Raw genomic sequence first — 13,754 nt, 5'->3', positions numbered from 1 at the left:
ATTAGGTATATAATATTATTTTAGTCGTAATTTGATAAGAAAAAGAAATCCTTTCGGAACTCGAAAGAAGAAAATATACATTTACAATATATATATATGTGTGTGTTCGATTTGGCTTAAATTTTTAAACGCAAGCGCATGTCATGTGTAAATATTAAAACGAGTTTATGCTGCTCTTTTATTACGTATAAACGTATTTTTTTAAAATCTCTTATGTATCTGCATTTTATTCTCGAAACGCGTAACAGAAGCCATATCATTCCGTATCAGTCCGATCACTAAATTTTATTTTGGTTATACGTGTAGAATGTCTTATCATAACTTATTATTGCAATCCTTCGCAAGTTCCATGATTAAAATAAAAAAATACGAAAAGGACAGACAAAAGAAACGTGAATTAATGTGCATACTGAAATTAATGCACACTTTCTTATTGTGATAAAAAAAAACGTGATGTAACACCATACAGCACGATTTGCTGAAGTTAAAGCGTAAGAATGGAACTTCAATATATCAACAATTGATTGAATATAATCGTGTTTAAATCATAACCATTCTATCTCTTGCACGATGAGTAAGCTTTATATCTATCTGTATTTTAAACGTGTATTTGTACAAGTCTTTAAGTATACAAATTATACTTTTATGTAAGGTTCTTTTTAAACCTTGCCGAAAAAAAGAAATGCGCGCTGGATATTCGCTGGATATTTCCGTTTATTCGCGTGGATTCGCTTAAAATCGCTCGAATCACGCTTTTCTACTTGAGCAAGTCCTCGATATCCTTCATGATATCGTCGGACGACGTGTCGAGCCTCAGGTATTCCTCGTCGGTCTGCGTATACGGCTGAATGTCCAATATCGCGGTGCTCATAATATCCTCCGTCGTATACGTGGCGACCGACTTTCTGTCCTCGATCGCTTGTTCCGGTTGCGTCTGCGTTCTCTCCTCGTTCGTGCTGCTGTCGCACAGCCTAATCTCCACGTCGACCCTCCTGTTCGCGTTAACCGACTCGTCGCCGTGGCTCTCCAGCCTCTCGCGACAAGAGGTCGTCTGGTCGTCCTGACCACCCGTCGTCCCACGCTCGCTCGTAGCCGCGTCTCCGCACGGCTGCGTCTCGGTCTCCCTCTTCAGAGACCTTCGCAGCTTCACCGGTCGCACTTTGGCGACGAGTTCGCTACTCTCGGAACTGACCTTGCACTTCTTCGGCGGACTGACGCTCTCTTTGTCGCAATGTTGCTCCATCGAGCGCCTCTTCACGCTCTTCGTTCCGACCGGTGACGGAGTGAGTTCCGGGACGGACGTCGTGTCCGTTGGTGTTTTAACGGCCAGCTCTCTCTCCCGCTTTCGTTGCCGAATCTCCTCCAGGCTCAACACCTTGAAGCTCAGTTCCTTCGTCGGTTCGTCTTTCTTGATCCGTGACGGACTGACCCACCGATTAGCCCCGGCCGTCTTAGGCTGGCCAATCTGTCTCTGATAAAGTCCATCGTCGTTGTCGGCTTCATACGAATAATAAGCCGCGCTCTCTGCTTGGATCTCCTCAAGTCTCATCTGCTCGTAGGTCTTGCAATACGGTACCTTGGGCTGTGATTTTACCGGCGACGGTGCACTTTCGTTATCGGATTCTGGAAGAAACATATGAAGAATGATGGGTCAAATAACCATTTCGAACATTCGGCGAAGATGTCACTGGATGACGATTATTATTACACAATCAGCTTTCTCTCTCTCTCTCTCTCTCACTCTCCCTTTGCGTTTATCTCCCTCTTTTCTCGCGCTCTTTCTCTCTCTCTCTCTCTCTCTCGCTCTCTCTCTCTCTCTTTCTATGTATATATACATATTTTATTTACAGTACCAGATTACCTGTCGATCTCAATCTGTGTGTCTATCATCCGACTCATGACATTTTCCAGAAAGTATGGATTTAATCTTACTTTGTGCAAATGGAAATTAGAATAGTCGAGTTAGGATCTATATATGTGTCTCGGATTTTCCTTGCAGTTCACAATCGCAACTGTTTTCAGATGCTCTTCGAATTTCGTAATAATAATTCCGCGTTTCACGCGCGCACGCTCCGAGAAGGTTCTGGGCAAAACTCAGGCACAGCCTTCATCGCTGACTCTTTCCGAACATCCACGAGGTCGTATCTAACTTCCAGGCTGATCTTCGCTGGCCGTTATCTCGGTCGTGTCTTTCCTCCGGCCTCGAGGAGGTTTAGACTTAGTTCAGAAACTTCGTGTTTCTTTATAATACTTATATCCCACAAGTTCTTTATTCATCCGACTGATTCGCCGTAACATCGAGTTTTTATTCCCACGCATTAACATTCTCTTTTCTTGACGCAGTCGTACCCGTTAACAGAAACGCTCTTTACAGCACTCTTCCCATTATCCTCGATATCATCGATAAATCCATTTTAATGCACTAATAGTCAATCCATGTTTCTCATCTCCGTCTTGCAAAGCGGCAATCACCTCACATGCGAATAAGAGAAAAGGTAAAATATATATCCTTACGTACGCGCATACACACATATCTATATCTAAACTTTTTACGTTCAGCCGATGAGCGATGGTTGTCTCGTGATCTATTATATTTTCTTTCTCTCGCTCTCTTTCTCTCTCCCTTTCTCTCACACACACACCTCATTCAAGATACCATTTTTCCTTTATTCTTACTTCTATCAATTTAAGACCGGTCACTCGACAAGTCGCTTTTGCGTTGGTGCTGCTGCTGCCTCGAAACGGCGGTGTTTCTCGAACACACTCGGGAGACTTTGATTCGCACTTCGCGAGCACAGAGTTACAGATATAATACTTACTTGTACAACGATTTACATAGCAAGTCCGTCTCGATCGTCGTCTCAATCTAGAAGAACGCGCGAAATCGGCGGAGGCCGATACAGGCCACGATCAATTGTTAAAAAAAAAAAAATAATAATAATAATTGTAAAACGAATGAACGATTAGTAGTGGAAGTCGGTGAGAAGAAGTGAAATAAGAGGCCCCATCGAGAAGAGCGTCGCCGGTAACGCCGGGTGACATTAGATTCTCACCGCGGTACCGGTAACACCGCTCGCTCTCCGGGTCGATTGTCCGGCTAGTTTCGAGGTATCAAGTTTATTGAAATCCAGATATCATTCTCAATGAAAAGTATTGATTTTTTTTCCATTCGCTTACATCAATTCGTTATAGTTAAATTGCGCATCGCTTACTCTTTAGCATATAATCAATCTTTCTCCTCCTCCACGTTCGGCCGTCCACGGTCGGCCGACAAAAAAGGCTCTTTCGTTTCTTCCTTTTTTTTCCTTTTCTTTTTTAAATCAATCTCTCTCTTTCTCTCTCTCTTTTATTTCTTTATCGTTCGCGTTCGAGATAAGAGAAGCAGAACGAACGCGCGTTTCCGCGCCGTCGTTTCGAGTCGACGTAACGACAATCGGCGGACGTCCCCGTCGCCCCGGTTGTCGTGTTCAACGTTATCCTCGTCGTCGTCATCGTCATCATCGTCGTTGATCCCATCGCCGCGGGAACGCGTCCCGAGTTCTCCCAGCCGGTGCCCCGAATCGTCCACGGCGAAACTCCCGAGAGTCTCGTCCGCGCTGCGGACGTCTGTTTCTCGTCCACGAGACAGATCGATGATTTCCCGAATGGATCGGATCGGGGCCGCCGTCGAGAGGCCGCGGTTCGCGGGACCGAGGAAACGCCGTCCCCCGGCTTGCCGTTACGTCGACTGTACACACGAGTCCGTATAGTTCGTCGCGTAGCTGATCGCGACGCGACCGAGGCCGCGCACGGGAGCAAAACGCGTTGGGGAGGGGAAAAAAGGGGGGGTAAAAAAAATCAAGAAAAAAAAAATAAAATAGAAGGAAGAACCGAAAGGAGAATCAACGAGAAGAAACAACGAGAGAACGTAAGGAAGCGGGGCTTCGGTCGCGCGCACGGCCGAGGGAAACGAAAAGAGACATCAGCTCGCGACTCGATTAGCGCGCGCAGGGGCTAATCGACGGGGAGGTGATTCCGGTGTCGCGAGGTGATGAACCACGAGGGGAAGTCGGGAGGGGCACAGATAAAAAGGGGGATACAAAGTAATCAGGGGGGAGGGTGGGAGGGGCAGTCGGTCGGATTCACATCGATGAGACTTCGAGCCTTAGAGAAGGGCCTGGAGGAACGTCCATCGACAGGGAGGAAAGCGGAGAGGGAGGGGAAGGAGACAACAGGGGAAAGTAAAGATCGGAAGAAAAGGGCGGCTCGAAAGGCCGCCGCTCTCTCACTCGCTCGATTCGCTCTTATACGCGCTCGCAATTGCGCCCGACGCATCCCGCATTCCGGCGATTCTCCATCGTGGCGAACCGCCGCGATTTTTCGCAATCTATCTGGCAACTGTTAAAAAGAATCGTCATGCGAGCCCGCAACAAATCATCCTTCCCCTCCCGGAGGAGGGGGGAGAGGGGGGGGAGAGATCGCGACAATTCTCCTTTGCGAACGTCGAATGCGAGAGGCGTCGGCGAAACAAAGTACGCACACGCACTTATAATGACGACGATGATCGCTTCTTTGCGTTCTCTATAATTCGTCGTAGACAGAAATCAAATTAACAAATCGCTAGAAACAATGATCTTACAGAAATGGGGAGAGGGGAGGGCGGAGGGGTCGTGTTACACGCGACCGCCTCCCTTTTCGCGTGTAACATATTTCTATATATATAATATGTAATATATATGTATATAATATTCTCTATCTTTGTGTGTGTGTGTGTGTGTGTGTGTGTGTGTGTGTTTTTGTTTGTTTGTTTATTTGTTTGTACGTGTTGTCTTTTTTAACTCGGACGCACAGACGCGCCTTCCTGAGCGTGCGCACGTACGCGGAACGAGTGAAGCGAAGTCCGCAGGCCGCGCGGCGACCTGTGGGAGAAACAACGTCGCGTGCTCGCAATATTGAGACATGAGTACGTCTAAATTACATCGGTCACTGGCTTGATCGCAACATTCCGCAACGCCCCGCGTATCCGCCGACTGAGTAACACGGCGACGTACGGAGACGGGAGCGTCTCACATCCGAGCAAGACAACGCGAAGCGTCGTACGCGTTCGGGGGGCTGTCGTACGATCGCACGTAGCGAAGTTACAAGATCCCGCGACGATCGGCGCGACGAGCTCGCTAACGAGCAGAAAAAGAAAGGACTCGCGCGCCGTCGACGCCGACCGACGAAGGATCGCCGATCCCCGTCGGTCCTGCTGATTAACTCCTCCCCCCCTTCCCCCCCGATACGCGGTTAATAGCTGCGAACAGACGTTATATGTAATCGACGGATCCGCCGCGCGCGGATCACGATTTCGTCCCTCGAGAAAGGGAAGGCGGGCGAAGCCCCTCGAAGAGGCAGCGGAAGGGACCGCCGCTTTAATCCTTTACTATTTTCTTTTATTTTTTCCTTTTCGCACTACCATCTGGCTCGCACTTTTACGCACTCTCTACGCACGCACACACGTCTATCGCATTCTCTCCCTCTCGTTCAATCCTTCTCTCATCGCATCCACTCTGCACCTCTTCCCCCACATATTCATATTGCTCGTCGCTACTTTTGTTTTGTGTCTCTCAAACTCGCGGCGCAGCCATGTGATCCGTGTGCCTTACCGGTTCTCTCTTACGCACAATTTCATAAATCCTCGCGATCGAGTTCGATCGTCCACCCCTGGTTTTTTTTGGAAGACTTGCGCGTCCTTCCCACCGATCGATAAAACGACGTGCAAATCCATCTGCGGACAATCGCCCGACATCTCGTGTGCTCTGCCCGGTTTTTTTTTAAGAAAAAAGAGACGCGGACACCGTCTGAGAACCCTGATACTTCGCGAACACAAAAACACGGACTGGCGACTCCATACGGCTGAAGGCACAAAATCCTTGCCCGCCCGAGACACGCGCGATTTTGCGCGGGATATAACCGCGATGAGCCGATCACACAAGTATTCCAAAAAGGAAAAAAGACGGGCCCGCGCGACCCAACACATCGATATCTCGACCATAAATATTTATATCCCTGTGTAGCAGTTAAATATATAATATATATAATATATATGTGTAAAACATTATATGCTGAATAAGAAAAATTATTAGTTTCCTATCTGCATAGCGCATATTTCGCGCAGAGATACGCGGTACGTGTGATGTGTATACGTTCGATTTGAGGTCTTTCTCTCTTTCTCTCTCTCTCTCTCTCTCTCTCCTCAATCTCGCTCGTTTTCTCTCTTCCTTTCTCTCCCTCTCATTTTCTCCCTTTCTTTCTCGCACTTTCTATTACACACACACACACACACACACACACACACACACATAGATACACACATACATGTTCATTTAAGCCGATTATTTCCTATTACATGCTCACACTCAACTCAATTATCTCAAAAATTTCCTCATAAAATCTCATAATTTTTTTCCCCCTCTCTCTTTTGCCACGTGTGTTTTATAACGATAGGACGCTGGCCTCTTATATCATTTAGCCTGTCATGTCATCATACGCACCGTTGACTCGAAAAAAAAAAAATCGCTATGGGAAACCCGGGAAAACCGACGGGGCCCCGCTATAAATGATTTACGTTATATATTTCTCCTCAACGTCTTCTCGCGTCCTTCCCTCCTCCTTTTGGCCGCGACGCGATTTATTACTATTGTAAAAGACCACATCGTATCTTATCCCGCACTATACTTTCCTCAATTATAAAATTTGTCATCGGTGCAAGATCAATAATACGATAAGTAATATAACATGATGAATAAGAGCATTTTCTTCTTTTTTTTTTTAAACCTTCTGCTGGCCTAACAGGCCCGTAATATCAAATGCGCGATATATCAATTGAGGCGCTGAGAACACGCAAAATAAATGTATTTTTTAGTAAAAATAAAAGCTAAAGTTTTATATTATATTGAGATATTATATCCTCTCGCTACATCATCGGCACTTAACTAGAATTTTTTTTTCAAGCTCTGTCACATACTCAATTTTCTCAGCGCCTCAATTAAGGAGTTAATATCCTATTATCATACGGAAACTCGTAAAACGTGAATCAGTATATGTATACTTCTGACAATTGTGTATTCTTACTTGATATACGATAAACGACCTCGCGTTTAACATTATCACGTAGAAAGCAAGCTTCTAAGCCGAATTATTGAACATTTTCTTTTTCTTTAGAGCGTCAAAAAATCACGCTCGACTTATACAGTATTAAACCTACATTTAATTATTTTTCCTTCGATTCTCTTTTCTCTTTTTAAATTTCCCCGAGTGCACAACGGGAATTATCGTGGCCTACGAAAATTTGGGTTAAATTATTGCCCGGCGCGGGCATCGAGACTCGAGCGTGAAGCGCGACATCACGTTTATCCCGTTACTTTCGCCGTCCCGAAATTTTCTAATTCACGTGAGAAGCCAAAACATATGAAGGCATTATTACTCGTACACGCGTAAAACACAAGGCTAAGGACGCACAGTTGGAATCTGTTTAAACCTCAAACACGGATTCGCGCGCGAATATCAACTAGTTCATTAAACCTCATCCTCTCTCTCTCTCTCTCTCTCTCTCTCTCTCTCTCTCCCCTCCCTCTGCAACCTTTGCTACAGTCAATCATTCACGCATTCTCTCCCAATCTCTCCCGCTCTTTCTCTCCATCTCTTTCTCACTCTCATTTCCTTTCTCTCCTCTGCCATCCTCTCTTCCTCTTTCTTCCTCTACAATAACTCACACATAATAATGCGACAACAAAGAAAGCGTATATGCGCGTTGATCGGTTCAGATATAAATATTTCAATTATCTTTCACTATAATATATTTCGCACATTGCACTTATCTCAGCCCGGGACGTGACCGATGGAACAACGCGCGCAAGTCTCTCTCTTTACTTTCCTTCCCTAGTGAAACGGATACGAGTCGGCTAGTCCGATTTATGTACTCGTACAATAATAATCTACATTTCCTTCGATCGGCCACGTCGGGGGGTGTGATGCAAGTCCACATTATGGGAGCGATATTTAAAATAAACTTACTAAATGCTGACAAAAAAACGCTCTTTCGTCAAAGACGCAAACTTAAAAATGAGCAGGGTTCACTCGTCGTGTTATTAATACTCGATTAACATTTAAATTCCAGCCTTTCGCAACTAAAGGAGCAAAAAAATCTGTGTGTGAATGCAAAAGATGTTTTTTTGCGTATGTGCGTGTGTGGTAAAGCGGAGACCCATAGCTATCTTCTTCTTCGTTTAACACGGCTCTTGCATTCGCGATCTTACAGCGCACGACGTCGTATCGACGGGAGACACTTGAACCTCGTCTTTCATAACTTAGACCACATTCTGGTAATTCGAGCCCGATCGCACCCGCAGCCGGAGAAAGATAGCCATAGGCGATTAGAGGGCTAATTTAGGCAAATTTTAGATAAAGCAGCCCCTGCAAAAATTGATATTCACTACTAAATTTTTCGTGGTAACACACGAGGTGCGAAGGTATATCGATAAGATCGACTTATAATATGCGCGATAGTGCTTCGATCATATTACGTGAGATTATCGATAAATGCCAATTTTTTTTTTTTTAAAGAGTCGATTTCAATAAATATTGCATGTTATCCCGCTTTCCCGTGACAACACACGAATGGATGTAAAATTATGCGTGTGTATACGGTAAATCAAACGTAAATTACCATCGCAATAAGAGCAACCAATGTATAATAGGATCCTTAATAAATCATGTTAGAGCTTTACACAGCTTACGAATATTGACGTATGCGTGAATATTTTTTTTCTTTTTGCATTAGTTGCTCATTGGATCGATCTATGGTGTTACGAAACAAAAGAAAAAGTGAAAAAACTGGAGGTGTCGATTAATAAGTGTCGGGAATGCACTAGTACTGTAAATTAAATATTATGCTAAGATCGACACGAGGACTTTTTTTTGTTACATATCTTTCGCTGCTAGAAAGATATACAGAATTATATTATACAATTCTTCGTGCAGAACGATACTTTCGTAGTAACTCATCTCGTTTTTTCTCTTTTTTCTTTCTTTTGGTGCAAAATACGTTGAAATCCTAGCTGTACGCGCGACAGACTCAACGGAGCGATCTGGTCGGTAAGAAAATTGAAAGATTTTAACCGTTCGTGAATTCTTCGAAAGTATTTTTCTGTTTGCTAATTGATGGACGAGGAAAATCATATACATACGTCGTATGCAAAAACTACAATATAGTTTCTCGTAGATTTTAAAATCTCCTGTACGACGTTATACCGAGGAACGGAAAGGGGAACCGGGAGGTCTGAGGCTGCGGGGTTTGCTGCGTATGAATCGACGTGTACGGCGATTGCTGGAGGAGGGGGGAGCTCTGTTGATTTTGCAATGACGACAGAGACTGCCCGGAGGAGTGGGAGTGTAAATTTTGTTGATGATGCGGATACGATAGCGTGTGATGGTGACAGGGGGAGGATTGCGAGTTCGCCGGCGGGACGTTTAGGTTATTTGCGACGCTGATGTTACCGGGGATGTTGAGACTGTTAGGATTGTTGGGGATTGTCAGGCTCTTCGGGATATTGAGCGCGTTCGGGAGATTCATATTTGTTTGCAAGCTAGGCGGTAGAGAGAGAGTAGCTGACGTAAGATAATGTACGTTGAAAGATGGACGGGGGGGCTAGTAAAGCCTCATACCTTCTTCGAATTTGACGATGAGAGGATCGACGGCGGGACTACCGATAAAACTACCAGCCTCGCTGTTTCCTCTACCTTGGTCCGACTCAGTAGTACTGCTGCCGTCATACTTTGGGTCATCTTTATGGAATAAAAAAGTGTAAACATACTTGTCCATGCGCGCGATATTGCCATATGCGCGAGATATATCCATTTCTTTATTATCACATTTATCTTATCCTATCTTATCTATATTTATCATATGTAATTCTAAATACGTAACGTTATCTTTAATCCCTATTAGATTTAATTAAAACATTATAAACGAAATCGTTATAACGTGTTACTTATAATCGTTTAATATTCTTTTAGATTTTAAAATAAAAATAATTCACAAATAATTACGACTACGAAACGACTCATAAATCTTTATGATAAACACAGTTTTTGTCAAAATCAAGGTTACACCTGGTTAAATAAGTTCTATTTACCATCTAATGTTAATCAAACGTGTTAGCATAATTAAAAAATACATACCTTGACGATTGAGCCACTCTTGATTCGGAGATTTTGTTGCTACTTCTGTGGTCTTCACAGGGTTAATAGGGTCACTAGAAATAGTGCGTGGACTTGTATGCATAAATGGACAATGTGGCTTTCTACATCCTCCAGGTTGTGTTTCCCAATAACAAGGAATTGATTTACGATTTTTCTGCAAATATAAATAGTTTAAGCTTAATTCTTCTTACGATTAAAAAAATTTCGTAATCTTAATTAATCATAAATATCATTACGGTATTCAAATGTCACTAATCTTCATAACCAGGTACTATTTGTAATCATTTATTCAAACAGAATTACTTGAGAAATTTTAAAAGATAAAAAAGTAGCTATATATATTATTACATTGATAAAATTAAGCATATATTATTAAAATTAAACATTTATATTTTGTATAATATAGAATATAATATTTCATAACTAAGCAATAAATATTTTAAAAATCTATCAAAAATTACTGGCAATTCTTTTTGTACTTAAAAAAAAAGAATGACAAATCATTAATCTCTTCCCGCGATGATATAATCAAAAATGTTGCATAACAGCAGAACATGATTTTTCATGTATAAACTTGAAATGTATGATCTAAACGAGGATGTAAAGATCGGTGCGAACCGATAAGCACAGATGTTTTTGCGACACAGTAAATTTAACGCATTATGTAAATAAGTGTATTTTGCAAGAATTATTACAAATCAGCTATAAAAATTGTTTGTTTAGAGAATATATGGATTAATATTTAAAAAAAACTGATAAGCAGATGTTCATTCGTTATAACTTTGTTTCTTATCCGCTCTTGCTAATTTGTGCCTATTATCCTTTAAACCAGGGGTCGGGAAATTTGTTTCTAGAGAAGGCCAGACAGTCAGTAAATGTTTTAGGCTTTGCAGGGGCCAACAGACAAAATTTAAAGTATTATGTAGGTATGTATATAAAAGAAAAAACAAATGTCGACTAAAAATCCAACAATTACAGGTTGTATAAAAACAAATAATAGATCAGATATGATCTGTAATCTATGCTTTGTCAACTCCTGTTCTAAACAAACATAAATTCACTTGTTGTTTACTTATTATTCAAACGAATAATTCTTAGTCAAATTTTTGGAAAGGCGCGTGGCTTCGAGTAAAAGCAATCGACTTGTGGTCTGCGGAAATAAAATAAAATATGCGAAAATAAAATATTGTGAATATAAAATAATGACATAACAATATTAATCCATTTCCTAAACTTATATTCCAATAAATTTAGTTCCTATTCCACTGTGATGTCAAAATAATGTTTAAAAAATTGTCAATAAGCCATGAAAATAGTTCTTATTGACAAAGGCTGATTGAATCATGTTTTACTTGCAAGATACGGAAAGACTGCTGCCAAACGATTGTCGCAAGATCAGTACAGGATTTTTACCTTTAATTCCATGTGTCTGAAGTTACAATGTTCATTAAGGCAATTTCCCTGCTGCCAGTACGTGCACATTGTTTCACAACCCAGAGCAGATGGTTCATGTCTATACGGGCAAAAGTCACCCTGCGGGAGTAAAAAAAAAAATGACAAAATGACAAAAGTTATTCAACAACTCGTTCAAACATCACAATTCACATGAGCAACACGCAGGCTTGCAGTGCCAAATCACATTGTCAATACTGCAAGCGTGTGATTAAACGTACATTCTCAAATATTTCAGAAAATAAAATTGTTCGTTTATATGTATATGACTGACCACAGAATATTTTCAATCGCTCAATCTTATCAAAATACATATAAACTGTATGTCAAAGTAAAACATTTTTTGAACACAGATAACAAAAGTAGTTACACAATCATGCAAATTCGATCAGGTATTTGCTTTTCACGTTGTAATATGTTGCAAAATATTCAAATGGTGAAGTCATAACATAGGTTAGTAAAGAAAAAAAAACCGTGTCACATGTAAGTAACCGAATAGACGAGGGGAAGCCCGTCTGAATTTAGCAGGAATCCTAACAAGCGGATTGACCTGTATCGCACATTCGTATTTGAACTTTTATAAGAAATTTCTGTCAACATGGCATCAAGATGGCCGACCTAACCTCGGCGGAGCCGAGCAATATGGAACGACCATGCCTGCACGCTTGTCGAAAGCACGTCGGGGGTAACGGATAATCGGCCGACGTGCGATCGGCAACGGCGGAGGAGAGCAGCCCCCTGCTTCCGCGGATGAGTCGACCGCTTACCTTCTTGCACGTGGAATAGTAGAAGAAGTAGCAGTCCAGATTCTTGTGGTTGTGCTCCATTTGTAAGAACTTGTAGAACGACGAGTGATCGTGCTCCTTGCTGAAAAACAGAAATCATATTTAGGTCTCGGTAACTCCGCATGTTCTCGGTTGTGCGCTCTCGATCGCGGGCGAGACGGTCGATCGCGGGCGGGAACGTGGTGGACGATACGTCGCGAATCTACGCGGGGGAGGATTTACGTGCGGGATTGAAGCAGTCAGATGGAAAGAGTTTACCATTTTGTCCGGAACATGATCGTGCGATACGTGATAAAGCCTGGCACGCGGGCTCTGTACTCTAACGAAGAGGGAATTGCACGAAGTCGCGAGACGCGAGGAGGCGGTCGGTGTGGCACGGCCAAAACTGACGAGGCCCGACGAGTTTCAAAACGACCGTCCTCGCAGCGAGCGAACAACAAACACGGTTCCTCTCCCATCTCCTCCCCCCCCCTCCGCCCCGCCGCTCCGACCGTTTTTTTTCCACCACGTTTTCAGCCACCGGGGCCCCGCGTGTGTACACCGTGTGTGGTGCCGTGTCGTCCGCCGTGTATACGTACACACAGTCTTGGGCCGCGAGAGTCCTACGGTGACCTCCTTGTTGCTCCCCTTCTTTCTTTCACCCCTTGTTTTTGTCCTCCGGCCGCCTTCTATCGCGCACACACACCGCACGAGATCCGCACGAACACGCGTCGCTCGTGGTTTCCTTCCCCTCGTCCTCGTCCGGTAAATCGGGTGTCGGTTTACCTCTCGTCGACGTGCCGTGCGTGCCCCGTCCCGTCGATCCACGATGCTCTGCGCTCTGCACGACTCCCGTTCGTTCGACACTGCTGCCAATCGACGGTTGCGTGTTGCAGTGCAACGCCACCGCTGCCCTGTGCAGGCTGCAGCCACTGTCGCCAATCGCCGCCTGGCTGCGGCGGCTCGTTCGAAAGTGCATCGACGGCGGCGGCGGGGTGGGGACTCTCTCCGGCACAGCTCAGCTGCGTTTCCGAGAATATTTTTGTTTATTTGATTATTTCTCTCCGAGTCGCAATTTAAGTTAAAACGTATAATAGTGCGCACGATGTAATATACATTTAACATCTGTATGTACATACAAGGAGCAGATGTAATAGCTAAGAAAATGTAAAACAGACACGCACACGATTTTTTGATATTCATTTTACATATTATAATTATGATATATATTATACATATATAACAGAGTGAACCAACGAAAACTTTCCACTCTGTTTTTTTATGTGAAATATATACATATATATAAATTTGAGG

At 43.3% G+C, this 13,754-nt stretch overlaps 1 protein-coding gene across 3 annotated transcripts; it reads right to left on the bottom strand.

Moving 5' to 3' along the window:
• Positions 1-503: 503 nt before the first annotated feature.
• On the bottom strand, positions 504-13,381 carry LOC105456167 (zinc finger CCCH domain-containing protein 11A-like). Of its 3 annotated transcripts, none has more exons than XM_011700004.1 (6): positions 13,227-13,381; positions 12,444-12,543; positions 11,638-11,757; positions 10,204-10,378; positions 9,688-9,807; positions 504-1,623 (listed from the first exon to the last, which is right to left on the bottom strand). In XM_011700004.1, exons 2-6 carry the CDS (start codon positions 12,501-12,503, stop codon positions 758-760), a joined length of 1,341 nt encoding a protein of 446 aa, XP_011698306.1. In that variant the 5' UTR covers positions 12,504-12,543; positions 13,227-13,381; the 3' UTR covers positions 504-757. The 3 variants fall into 3 exon arrangements, with proteins under 3 accessions (XP_011698306.1, XP_011698305.1, XP_011698304.1); XM_011700003.1 differs by having other exon boundaries at positions 505-1,623; positions 13,040-13,320; XM_011700002.1 differs by lacking the exon at positions 13,227-13,381 and adding an exon at positions 12,720-12,890 and having other exon boundaries at positions 505-1,623.
• Between the last annotated feature and the right edge of the window lie 373 nt (positions 13,382-13,754).

Source organism: Wasmannia auropunctata, unplaced genomic scaffold (genome assembly GCF_000956235.1).
Source record: "Wasmannia auropunctata unplaced genomic scaffold, wasmannia.A_1.0 LD335737.1, whole genome shotgun sequence".
Lineage (NCBI taxonomy): Eukaryota > Metazoa > Arthropoda > Insecta > Hymenoptera > Formicidae > Wasmannia > Wasmannia auropunctata.
This window is presented reverse-complemented; position numbering and strand designations above follow the sequence as displayed.

What these genes read in the sequence shown, in the direction of transcription:
- LOC105456167 (XM_011700002.1), bottom strand. An exon ending in ACTATTCCACGTGCAAGAAG is followed by an intron (nt 11,758 to 12,443) that starts GTAAGCGGTCGA and finishes TTACTCCCGCAG; the next exon opens with GGTGACTTTTGCCCGTATAG. An exon ending in AGAGTGGCTCAATCGTCAAG is followed by an intron (nt 9,808 to 10,203) that starts GTATGTATTTTT and finishes TATTCCATAAAG; the next exon opens with ATGACCCAAAGTATGACGGC.